Genomic DNA, 12500 nt, shown 5'->3' on the forward strand with positions numbered 1-12500 from the left:
CACCCCCTACCCTCCCTTCTCCTCCCCCCTCACCCCCCCCACTCCCTCATCCTCCCCTAACCCCCCACCCTCTTCCCAAACCCCTACCCTCTCCCCCTCCCCCCTCACCACCCCTCCCGCAACCCCCTCACCCTCCCCCCACCCCTCCCTCCCACCCTCATCTCTCACCCTCTTCTCACCCCCTACCCTCCCTTCACCTCCCCCTCACCCTTACCCCCTCCGCACCCCTCCCCAACCCCCCACCCTCTTCCCACCCTCTCATCCCACCCCCCTTTCCCTCCCCTCACTCTCCAATTACCCTCACCTCACACCCTCACCCCCCCACCCCTCTCACCCTCCCCCCACCACCCTCCCCTCCCCTCCCCTCTCACCCCCTCCCCACCCTCCCCCTCACCCCCTCCGCCCCTCACCCACCTCCCCTCCTCTTACCCTCACCCCCCCTGTAGAGCAGAGGGATCTAGGAGTACAGGTACACTGTCCCCTGAAAGTGGTCACAGGTAGACAGGGGAGTGTTGTGGAGCAGAGGATCTAGGAGCACAGGTACACTGTCCCCTGAAAGTGGCGTCGCAGGTAGACAGGGAGTGTTGTGGAGCAGAGGGATCTAGGAGTACAGGTACACAGCCCCCTGAAAGTGGCGTCACAGGTAGACAGGGTGGCCAAGAAGACCTTTGGTGCATTGCCCATGAATATTGAGTACAGTAGATGGACACAAAAAGTGGGAGTAACTCAGCGGGTCAGGCAGCATCTCTGGAGAGAAGGAATGGGTGACGTTTCGGGTCGAGACCCTTCTTCAGACTGTCAGGAGAAAGGGAGGAGAAACTCTCTAAAAAAGTCCTAGGATAGTGCTCGCTGGTCAGCACAGACTCGGTGGGCCGAAGGCCTGTTTAAGAATGTGAGGTTATCCACTTTGGCGGCAGAAACAAGGAGGCAGATTATTATCTCAATGGTGTCAGATTAGGTAAGGGGGAAGTGCAGCGAGACCTGGGTGTCCTTGTACACCAGTCACTGAAAGTTGGCGTGCAGGTACAGCAGGCAGTGAAGAAAGTTAACGGCATGTTGGGCTTCATAACAAGAGGATTTCAGTATAGGAGTAAAGAGGTTCTTCTGCAGTTGTACAGGGCCCTGGTGAGACCGCACCTGGAGTACTGTGTGCAGTTTTGGTCTCCTAATTTGAGGAAGGACGTCCTTTCTATTGAGGCAGTGCAGCGTAGGTTGACCAGGTTAATCCCCGGGATGGCGGGACTGTCATATGAGGAAAGATTGGAAAGACTGGGCTTGTATTCACTGGAGTTTAGAAGGATGAGAGGGGATCTTATAGAGACGTATAAAATTATAAAAGGACTGGACAAGCTAGATGCAGGAAAAATGTTCCCAATGTTGGGAGAGTCCAGAACCAGGGGCCACACAGTCTAAGAATAAAGGGGAGGCCATTTAAAACTGAGGTGAGAAGGAACTTTTTCATCCAGAGAGTTGTGAATTTGTGGAATTCTCTGCCACAGAGGGCAGTGGAGGCCAAATCACTGGATGAATTTAAGAGAGAGTTAGATAGAGCTCTAGGGGCTAGTGGAATCAAGGGATATGGGGAGAAGGCAGGCACGGGTTACTGATTGTGGATGATCAGCCATGATCACAATGAATGGTGGTGCTGGCTCGAAGGGCCGAATGGCCTCCTCCTGCACCTATTGTCTATGTTTCTATGTTTCCACGATGTATCTCTAAACTAAACTTTAAGGTAGGTAGTTGGGGCAGGTACGAAAACAGTATTTGATAGAGACATTTGGATGGGTACATGGATAGGACAGGTTTGGAGGGGCATGGGCCAAGAGCAGGCAGGTGGGACTGGTGTAAATTGTCCCTAGTGTATGTGAGACTGTGCTAGTGTACGGGGTAATCACTGGTCGGCACGGACCCAGTGGGCCGAAGGGCCTGACCTGCACTGTATCTCTAAAGCAAACTAACAGAGATGGGACGTATCGCAGGCTACTGCAAGTAGGGTTTTCTCCGGGCGCTCCGGTTTCCTCCCACACTCCAAAGACGTGCGGGTTTGTAGGTTAATTGGCTCGGTGCAAATGTAACAATAGTCCTTGGTGTGTAGGTCTGGTTTAGAGATACAGTGTGGAAACAGGCCCTTCGGCCCACCGGGTCCGCGTCGACCAGCGATCCCCGCACACTAACACTATCCTACACACACTAGGGACAATTTTTACATTTGCCCAGCCAATTAACCTACAAACCTGCACGTCTTTGGAGTGTGGGAGGAAACCGAAGATCTCGGAGAAAACCCACGCAGGTCACGGGGAGAACGTACAAACTCCGTACAGACAGCGCCCGTAGTCGGGATGGAACCCGGGTCTCCGGCGCTGCATTCGCTGTAAGGTAGCAACTCTACCGCTGCGCCACCGTGACCGCCCATAGTGGTATAGTGCTAATGTACGGGGCAGATACAAAATGCTGGAGTAACTCAGCGGGTCAGGCAGCATCTGTGGAGAACATGGATAGGTGACGTTTCACAGAGTGCTGGAGTAACTGGAGATCTTATCGAAACGTATAAGATTATTAAGGGGTTGGACACGTTAGAGGCAGGAAACATGTTCCCAATGTTGGGGGAGTCCAGAACCAGGGGCCACAGTTTAAGAATAAGGGGTCGGCCATTTAGAACGGAGATGAGGAAAAACTTTTTCAGTCAGAGAGTTGTGAATCTGTGGAATTCTCTGCCTCAGAGGGCAGTGGAGGCCAATTCTCTGAATGCATTCAAGAGAGAGCTAGATAGAGCTCTTAAGGATAGCGGAGTCAGGAGGTATGGGGAGAAGGCAGGAACGGGGTACTGATTGTGGATGATCAGCCATGATCACATTGAATGGCGGTGCTGGCTCGAGGGGCCGAATGGCCTCCTCCTGCACCTATTGTCTATTGTATCAGCGGGTCAGGCAGCATCTGTGGAGAACATGGATAGGTGATGTTTCACAGAGTGCTGGAGTAACTCAGCGGGTCAGGCAGCATCTGTGGAGAGAAGGAATGGGTGACGTTTCGGGCCGAGACCCTTCTTCAGACTGTGTACGGGGTGATCGCTGGTCGGCACGGACCCGGTGGGCCGAAGGGCCTGTTTCCTCTCCCTGCCAACCCCACCATTCCCCCTGCCTTCTCCCCCCGGACTGACGAGGGGTCTCGCTTACCTCTCTCCTGCTTGCTGGACAGGCTGGCGTCCGACTGCAGAGACTCTGTGGATGGTGCGGACCCGGTCTGGGCGGCCAGTTGGTTCTGGGGGACCCCCACTCTCTTCAGGGACCCGGCCTCGGACGTGGAGCGCCTGAGCAGGGAGAGGAATGGCCTCTTGCTCTCCTTGGCCTCCCGTTGGGTGGGCCCGGGGCACGGGGCTGGGGCCTCCTCCTGCACCCTCTCCTCCGACTGGCTACGTCCGAACCTCAGGGACAGCCCCGAGATGGTGGACTCGATCTTCCTCCTGACCGTCAGGCCCGGCGAGCTCTTGGGGCCCTTCTTCCTCGAGGGGCCGCCGGTCTCCTCCCCCTCCCCCTCCCCCACCTCCTTCGACCCTCCTCCTCCTCCTCTCCCCAACGACCAGGAGTGCTTGCTGGCCCCTCCCTCGCCCTCCCGGGGCCTCTCCTCCTCCGCCGGGCCCCCCTTCAGCCTCAGCGAGAGTTTGCGCATGAAGCCCCGGTCCTTGGAGGCTTCCGGAATGTTCTGCTCGGACCGGGACCTGGCGGTTGGCTCCTGGGCCTTGGGCTCGAGCTGTAGGGGCTGCCCGGTGGCCCCGGGGCGGTAGCGGAGGTCCCTGCTGGCGGAGGCAGGCCGCCCAGGCTCCATCTTCTCCTCGGATCGCGGCCTAATCAGCTGCTTCAGACTCCGGCTGAGCGAGGATTCCTTGCCCCTCTTAAACCTCGCCTCGAACACTTCCTCCGACTCCATGTCGTCGACGTTGAGGGACTGGGCCACGCTCGAGGCCTTCTCCCTCACCGGAGGGGCCCAGGCTTCCGGGCCTAGCCTCGCCTTCCCCTGCCTCTCCTCCTCCTCATCCTCATCCCGATCCGTCGACCTGAAGCCTGGAGGTGGGGTGATGGCGACCGGCTCGGCCGGGGGGGCCGGGCCTACTTGGTGGGCGGTCGCTGGGGACTTGCCCTCCGGCAGGGGGAGGGGCCTAGGGGGTTCTGCCCGCCCGGGGACTGGCCTGGAGTTCGATCCCTCCACCATCGTCCCCTCAGGGGCCGGTGGGGTGAAGGGCCTGTCTGTGCGAAGGGGTGAGGGCGGCTCAGGCCTTGCCTGGGCTAACGTAGGCTGGGGCCTGGCCTGTTCTAAAGTAGGTTTGAGCCTGGCCTGGTCTAAGATGGGCTGGGGTTTAGCCTGGCCTAGCATAGGCTTGGGCCTGATCAGTTCTACAATGGGCTGAAGCCTGGCCTGGCCTACAATAGGCTTGGGCCTAGTCAGATCTAAGGTCGGGTCAGGCCTGGCCTGGCCTAATATGGGCTTCGGCCTTGTCAGTTCAACAGTCGTCTGGGACCAGGGCAGGCCTACAGTAGGCTTGGGCCTAGTCAGTTCTACAGTCGGGTCAGGCCTGGCCGGGGTTGAGGGAGGCTCGGGTTTGGGGTCAACGGTCAGGTTGCTATGGGTGACGACAGCTGTCCTGCCGATCATGACCTTGGTGCAAGGCCCGTCGGCCTCCTTTGGGGCGGGGACCACCTGTATGTGAGGGGTGAGGGGCCGGGCCTCCTGCGGCCTGCTCGCCCTGACCGGGGTGACGGGCCTGGAGGAGAGGGGCTCGGTCAGGGCCGACAGGGACGGGGACTCCTTCAGGGGGAACTGGAGCTCGGGGCTGGGGGCCCGAGGGCCGGCTGGCTGCAGGGGGATCTCCAGGGGGGCGCCGAGCCTGCGGTGCAAGGTGGGGGGCTCGGCCTGCGAGAAGGAGGCCGTCTTGCGCAGTGCCCGCCGCTCGGGCTCCTCCTGCATGGGGGCGCTGTCACTGGAGGCCGCGCGGGCCAGGCGGGACTGCTTGTCGGGCCTAGGAGGCCTCAGAGTCTGCCGCTCGAGTGGCAGCGGGCCCAGGCGCTGGGGCTCGTCGTCGGGCAGGCCCAGGTGCTCCAGCAGGGGGCCCCGCAGGCCGCTCATCTTGTTGTCCACCGAGCCTCCCCTCAGCAGCCGTTGTCGTAGCAACTCCAGCTTCAGGCTGTAGTCCTCGGAGGCAGGCCCGGCCCGGCGTCTTCCCCCCGGCCCCTCGTCCGGCCGGCGGGGGCTGGGACTGGGACTTCGTCGCGGCAGCTCCATCGACACCGATTTCTTCAGGCCTCCCCCCGCTGGCGAGAGCTGGGCCCCGGTCTCGGCCTCCAGCCCCAGGCTCCCGTCCGCCCCCAGCAAGGCCAGGGCCGAGTCGGCCGAGCTCCCCCTGCGGAAGTCCCCCCTCCGCCGGGAGGCCGAGGAATGGGCCGGGGGCCAGTCCGCGGCCTCCCTGCTGGGCCCCCCTCCACCGGCCTGTGGGGCCTCTTCGTCCGACGAATCGACGGGCCCTGCCTCGGTGGGGGGAGGAAGCCTTTTCCTGGCCGGGGCCTTGGGGCCGGGCCTGGCGGGAGCCTGGGGCCCCGTCTCCGTCTCCATCTCGCGCGGGGCCTGAGTAGGCCTCTGGTCCCCCGCATCCGCGCCCTGCGGCCCTGTCCGTCGCTGCTCCTCCTCCTCCTGGGCCTGGGCCTCGGCCTGGGCCTGTTCCCGGAGGTGGCGGAGGGGCCGGCGGGATGCCCGGAACTCCGGCGACGCCGGCATCGGCAGCAGCGGCAGCTCGTCGATCTCGTCGGAGTCCGAGGACGAGGACAGGCGGGGATCTCGCAGTTGGCGGGGCAGGCCCAGGCTGGGCGGGCCCGAGGGGTCGGCCAGAACGTCAGGGATGGACCTCACCACCATGGAGGACTTGTAGCTGATGAGGGAGCGCTGCAGAGACCACAGAAAGACCAGTCGTTAAACCTTGACCTCATCACCAGGCCCAGGCCCATCCAAACTCAACCCAAACAAGGCCCTGACCCACCAGATGGCCGTGCTGGCTCAAAGGGCCGAATGGCCTGCTCCTGCACCTATTGCCTATTGCATATATAGAACCTGACCCATCAGAACCTTCGGCACGGTGGCGCAGCGGGTGGAGCTGCTGCCTCACAGCGCCGGAGACCCGGGTTCGATCCCGACTGCGGGCACTGTCTGTGCGGAGTTTGTACATTCTCCCCGTGACCATGATCACATTGAATGGCGGTGCTGCCTCGAAAGGCCGAATGGCCTCCTCCTGCACCTATTGTCTATTGAACCGCGTGGGTTTTCTCCGGGCGCTCCGGTTTCCTCCCACACTCCAAAGCCGTGCAGGATCGTAGGCTAATTGGCTTCGGTAGATTGTGAATTGTGCCCAGTGTGTGTGGTGGTCGCTGGTCGGCTCAGTTTGCCGAGCGAGGTACAGGGGAAAGCTTTTGTCGCGCGCCAACCAGTCGGCAGAACGACAATATGGGATTGTCTTGAATACATCGAGTGCAGACTCAGTGGGTCTAAGGACCTGGTTACACGCTGTGTCTCTAATCTAAACCAAACTTCACCCATCACAACCTCCACTAGCGTTGCCAACAGTCCCGTATTAGCCGGGACATCCCGTATTTTGGGCTAAATTAGTTTGTCCCGTACGGGACCGCCCTTGTTCCATATTAGGCACTGGGGGCGTTGTAGGCCCGGACGCTGTAGGACCGGACACTGTAGGCCCGGACAGTGTAGGCCCGGACACTGTAGGCCCAGACACTGTAGGCCCAGACACTGTAGGCCCGGACGCTGTAGGCCCGGACACTGTAGGACCAGACACTGTGGGCCCGGACAGTGTAGGCCCAGACACTGTAGGCCCGGACACTGTAGGCCCGGACACTGTAGGCCCGGACACTGTAGGCCCGGACAGTGTAGGTGCGGACAGTGTAGGCCCGGACACTGTAGGCCCGGACACTGTAGGCCCGGACAGTGTAGGTCCGGACAGTGTAGGCCCAGACACTGTAGGCCCGGACAGTGTAGGTCCGGACAGTGTAGGCCCGGACAGTGTAGGCCCGGACAGTGTAGGCCCGGACAGTGTAGGCCCGGACAGTGTAGGCCCGGACAGTGTAGGCCCGGACAGTGTAGGTCCGGACAGTGTAGGCCCGGACAGTGTAGGTCTGGTTTGAAGTCTGAAGGAGGGTCTCGGCCCGAAACGTCACCCATTCCTTCTCTCCAGAGACGTTGCCTGACCCGCTGAGTTACTCCGGCACTTTGTGTCCGCCTCGACTTAAAGCAGCACCTGCAGTTCTTTTCCACACTCTCTCCTCCAACAAAATAATCTACACACTGATCCATTGTCAACGATCCTCACCAGCGACTGGCGGAGTTCCCCAGGGCTTGGTGCTGGGGCCGATACTCTCCACGATCTACATTAATGATTTGGACAAGGGGATTGAAGGCTTTGTGGTCAAGTTTGCGGACGACACGAGAATAGGCGGGAGGGGAAGGTGGTGTAGAGAGAGCAGGGACTCTGCAGAAGGACGTGGAAAGGTTGGGAGAGTGGACAGAGAAGTGGCAGGTGGAACATGGTGGGGCAAAGTGTGGAGGCGTGCATTTTGGTCGTGGGAATAAAAGGCGAAGACTATTTTCTAAATGGGGAGAGAATCCAGAAATCGGAGGAGCAAAGGGACTTGGGTGAGCTGGTGCGGGATTCCCAAACAGTTAATCTGCAAGGTGAATCAGTAGTAAAGAAAGCAAACTCAATGGCAGCATTTATTTCGAGAGGTCTTGTATGTACAAACAGGGGTGTGTGTGATACTGAGGCTGGACAAGGCGCTGGTCAGGCCACATGTGGAGTAACTGTGAGCAGTTTTGGGCCCCGTATCCGAGGAAGGATGTGCCGGCTCTGGAGAGGGTCCAGAGGAGGTTTACAAGAACGATCCCAGGAATGAGTGGGTTAACATATGATGAGCGTTTGTGGGCACTGGGCCTGTACTCGCTGGAGTTTAGAAGGATGAGGGGGGACCTGATTGAAACGTACAGAATAGTGAGCGGCCTGGACAGAGTGGATGTGGGGAGGATGTTTCCACTAGTGGGAGAGTCTAGGACCAGGTGGCACAGCCTCAGAATTAAAGGACGTTCCTTTAGGAAGGAGATGAGGAGGAATTTCTTTAGTCAGAGGGTGGTGAATCTGTGGGATTCTTTGCCACAGACGGCTGTGGAGGCCACAAGTCAGTGGGTATTTTTAAGACAGAGATAGATAGATTCTTGCGGGTGTCAGGGGTTATGGGGAGAAGGCAGGAGAATGGGGTTAGGAGGGAGAGATAGATCAGCCGTGATTGAATGGCGGAGTAGACTCGATGGGCCGAATGGCCTAATTCTGCTCCTAACCCTTATGACCTTAAGACCATCCGGGACGTGCATTCTCCTCACTGCTAACATCGGACAGGAGGTACAGAAGCCTGAGAACCCACAGCTCCAGCCCCAGGCTCATCTTTCTCACCTGTACCGAGGTACAGTGAAAAGCTTTGCTTTGCATGTTTAGAGATACAGCGCGGAAACAGGCCCTTCGGCCCACCGGGTCCGCGCCGACCAGCGATCCCCACACACTACCACTATCCCACACACACTAGGGGACAATTTTTACATTTACACCAAGCCAATTAACCTACAAACCTGCACGTCTTTGGAGTGTGGGAGGAAACCGAAGATCTCGGAGAAAACCCACGCAGGTCACGGGGAGAACGTACAAACTCCGTACAGACAGCGCCCGTGGTCGGGATGGAACCCGGGTCTCCGGCGCTGTGAGGCAGCAGCTCTACCCACTGCGCCACCGTGCCGCCCCTCAGGTGGATAGCCCCAAAGAGGTCGGCATGGGGACGATGGGCTGAAGGGCCTGCCCCCCCCTGCTGGGCGGCACCGTGAGATACGCGTGTCGGAACGGCCGTCCCGACGACCAGGAACGGAGACGGTGCGAACGATGGAGGGACATCTAACAGCAGGTCCATCTCAGCGGATGCTTCCGAGAGAGAGATAGATAGAGCTCTCAGGGCCAACGGAATCAGGGGGTACGGGGAGAAGGCAGGAACGGGGTACTGATTGTGGATGATCAGCCATGATCAATAGACAATAGACAATAGGTGCAGGAGGAGGCCATTCGGCCCATTGAGCCAGCACCGCCATTCAATGTGATCATGGCTGATCATTCTCAATCAGTACCCCGTTCCTGCCTTCTCCCCATACCCCCTGACTCCGCTATCCTTAAAAGCTCTATCCAGCTCTCTCTTGAATGCATTCAGAGAATTGGCCTCCACTGCCTTCTGAGGCAGAGAATTCCACAGATTCACAACTCTCTGACTGAAAACGTTTTTCCTCATCTCAGATCTAAATGGCCGACCCCTTATTCTTAAACTGTGGCCCCTGGTTCTGGACTCCCCCAACATTGGGAACATGTTTCCTGCCTCTAACGTGTCCAACCCCTTAATAATCTTATACGTTTCGATAAGATCTCCTCTCATCCTTCTAAATTCCAGTGTATATAAGCCTAGTCGCCCAAGTCTTTCAGCATATGACAGTCCCGCCATTCCGGGAATTAACCTAGTAAACCTACGCTGCACGCCCTCAATAGCAAGAATATCATACTGAATGGCGGTGCTGGCTGGAAGGGCCGAGTGGCCTCCTCCTGCACCTGTTGTCTATGTTTCTATGTTTCTACCTGCCATTTTCTCCGTGAAACCAGAGACCTCAGGGGTTCCGTGTCGATCAGCTTTCCCTCCAGCTCGACGCCACTCTGCAACGTACAAGTGGAACAGCAGTCATGAGGAGACAGGCAGGGGGGGGGCTAGGCAGGGGGGGAGCAGGCAGGGGGGGGGCTAGGCAGGGGGGGAGCAGGCAGGGGGGGGCAGGGGGGCGGGCAGGCAGGGGGGGGCAGGCAGGGGGGGGGACAGGCTCATCAGCTCAGCAGCGATCGGAGCAGAATTACCGCCATACGGGGGTCAGGGGGCTATGGAGAGAAGGCAGGAGAATGGGGTTAGGAGGGAGAGATAGATCAGCCGTGATTGAATGGCAGAGTAGACTCAAAGGGCCGAATGGCCTAATTCTGCTGCTATCACGTGTGAAATTATTAATTTATTAACTAAAGTTAAGTCTAAAGTGTGTGTGTGTGTGTGCGTGTGTGTATGTGTGTGCGTTTGTGCATGTGCGTGTGCATTTGGGTGGGTGTGTGCGTGTGCGCGTGTGGCATGTGTGTGTGAGTGTGTGTGTGTTGTGTGTTGTGTGTGTGCGCGCCTGCGTGCGTGCGTTTGTGCGTGCGTGCGTATGTGCATGTGTGTGCGTGCTTGCGTGTGTGCGCGTGTTCGTGTGTGTGCGCGTGTGTGTGCGTATGTGCATGTGTGCGTACTTGCGTACGTGTGTCCCTATGCGTGTGTACGTTTCGTCTACAAGAGCCTGACTGACCCCCGAGACGACACTCACTGAGAACCAGACGTGGTGCAGACAATCCTCGGCAGACGGGCGGCTGAAATTAAATGGAAGCACAGAGTGAGACGATGGGGCAGGTTTCCGCTGTACCTCAGCACACGTGACGATAAACGACACTGCACTGACTCCCTGCAATACCTCTGGCCGTGCCTAGGGGCAGCAGTGAGCACCTTGGCCACACTGCCATTCACAACTAATTACCCAGCCAGGTATCATGGCTGATCATCCACAATCAGTACCCCGTTCCTGCCTTCTCCCCATACCCCCTGACTCCGCTATCATTAAGAGCTCTATCCAGCTCGCTCTTGAATGCATTCAGAGAATTGGCCTCCACTGCCTTCTGAGGCAGAGAATTCCACAGATTCACAACTCTCTGACTGAAAAAGTTTTTCCTCATCTCAGTTCTAAATGGCCTACCCCTTATTCTTAAACTGTGGCCCCTGGTTCTGGACTCCCCCAACATTGGGAACATGTTTCCTGCCTCTAACGTGTCCAACCCCTTAATAATCTTATTCGTTTCGATAAGATCCCCTCTCATCCTTCTAAATTCCAGTGTATACAAGCCTAGTCGCTCCGGTCTTTCAACATATGACAGTCCCGCCATTCCGGGAATTAACCTGGTAAACCTACGCTGCACGCCCTCAATAGCAAGAATTCGGCCCCTTCGAGCCAGCACCGCCATTCACTGTGATCATGGCTGATCATCCACAATCAGTAACCCGTTCCTGCCTTCTCCCCATATCCCTTGATTCCACTAGCCCTGAGAGCTCTATCTAATCCAAAGACATACAGGTTTGAAGGTTAATTGGCTTTGGTAATATTGTAAATGACCCCAAGTCATAGAGTCACAGAGTGATACAGTGTGGAAACAGGCCCTTCGGCCCAACTCGCCCACACCGGCCAACAATGTCCCAGCTACACTAGTCCCACCTGCCTGCGCTTGGTCCATATCCCTCCAAACCTGTCCTTTCCATGTACCTGTCCAACTGTTTCTTAAACGATGGGATAGTCCCAGCCTCAACTACCTCCTCCGGCAGCTCGTTCCATACACCCACCACCCTCTGTGTGGAAAAGTTACCCATTATAGTTTCCCATTAAATCTTTTCCCCTTCACCTTGAACCTGTGTCCTCTGGTCCTCGATTCCCCTACTCTGGGCAAGAGACTCTGTGCATCTACCCGATCTATTCCTCTCATGATTTTGTACATCTCTATAAGATCACCCCTCATCCTCCTGCGCTCCATGGAATAGAGACCCAGCCTGCTCAACCTCTCCCTGTAGCTCACACCCTCTAGTCCTGGCAACATCCTCGTAAATCTTCTCTGCTTGACAGTGTGTGTAGGATAGTGTTAGTGTTCGGGAGTGAAGCAGGAAGGTGTGGGGCGGTAGGTGCTGGGTGTGGGTGGGTGGGTGCAGGGTGTGGGTGGGTGGGTGCTGGGTGTGGGTGGGTGGGTGCTGGGTGTGGGTGGGTGCTGGGTGTGGGTGGGTGCTGGGTGTGGGTGGGTGGGTGCTGGGTGTGGGTGGGTGGGTGCTGGGTGTGGGTGGGTGCTGGGTGTGGGTGGGTGCTGGGTGTGGGTGGGTGGGTGCTGGGTGTGGGTGGGTGGGTGCTGGGTGTGGGTGGGTGCTGGGTGTGGGTGGGTGGGTGCTAGGTGTGTGTGGGTGGGTGCTGGGTGTGTGTGGGTGCTGGGTGTGGGTGGGTGGGTGCTGGGTGTGGGTGGGTGCTGGGTGTGGGTGGGTGCTGGGTGTGTGTGGGTGCTGGGTGTGGGTGGGTGGGTGGGTGCTGGGTGTGGATGGGTGGGTGGGTGCTGGGTGTGGGTGGGTGGGTGGGTGCTGGGTGTGGGTGGGTGGGTGGGTGCTGGGTGTGTGTGGGTGCTGGGTGTGTGTGTGGGTGGGTGCTGGGTGTGTGTGTGGGTGGGTGCTGGGTGTGGGTGGGTGGGTGGGTGCTGGGTGTGGATGGGTGGGTGGGTGCTGGGTGTGTGTGGGTGGGTGGGTGCTGGGTGTGGGTGGGTGCTGGGTGTGGGTGGGTGCTGGGTG

At 58.5% G+C, this 12500-nt stretch overlaps 1 protein-coding gene across 1 annotated transcript in view; it reads right to left on the reverse strand.

Annotated features, from left to right (window-relative positions):
* Positions 1-3173: 3173 nt before the first annotated feature.
* The window catches only part of LOC144591729 (striated muscle-specific serine/threonine-protein kinase-like), a gene marked incomplete at both ends in the record, with an annotated part of 22099 nt that continues 12772 nt past the window's right edge, over positions 3174-12500 (reverse strand). The window contains 3 exons of the mRNA XM_078395760.1: positions 3174-5928; positions 9704-9778; positions 10462-10504. Of these exons, the coding sequence (XP_078251886.1) occupies positions 3174-5928; positions 9704-9778; positions 10462-10504 (2873 nt within the window). The remainder of the gene's footprint in view (positions 5929-9703; positions 9779-10461; positions 10505-12500) is intronic.

Source organism: Rhinoraja longicauda, unplaced genomic scaffold (assembly GCF_053455715.1).
Source record: "Rhinoraja longicauda isolate Sanriku21f unplaced genomic scaffold, sRhiLon1.1 Scf001610, whole genome shotgun sequence".
NCBI classification, from domain to species: Eukaryota; Metazoa; Chordata; class Chondrichthyes; order Rajiformes; family Arhynchobatidae; genus Rhinoraja; species Rhinoraja longicauda.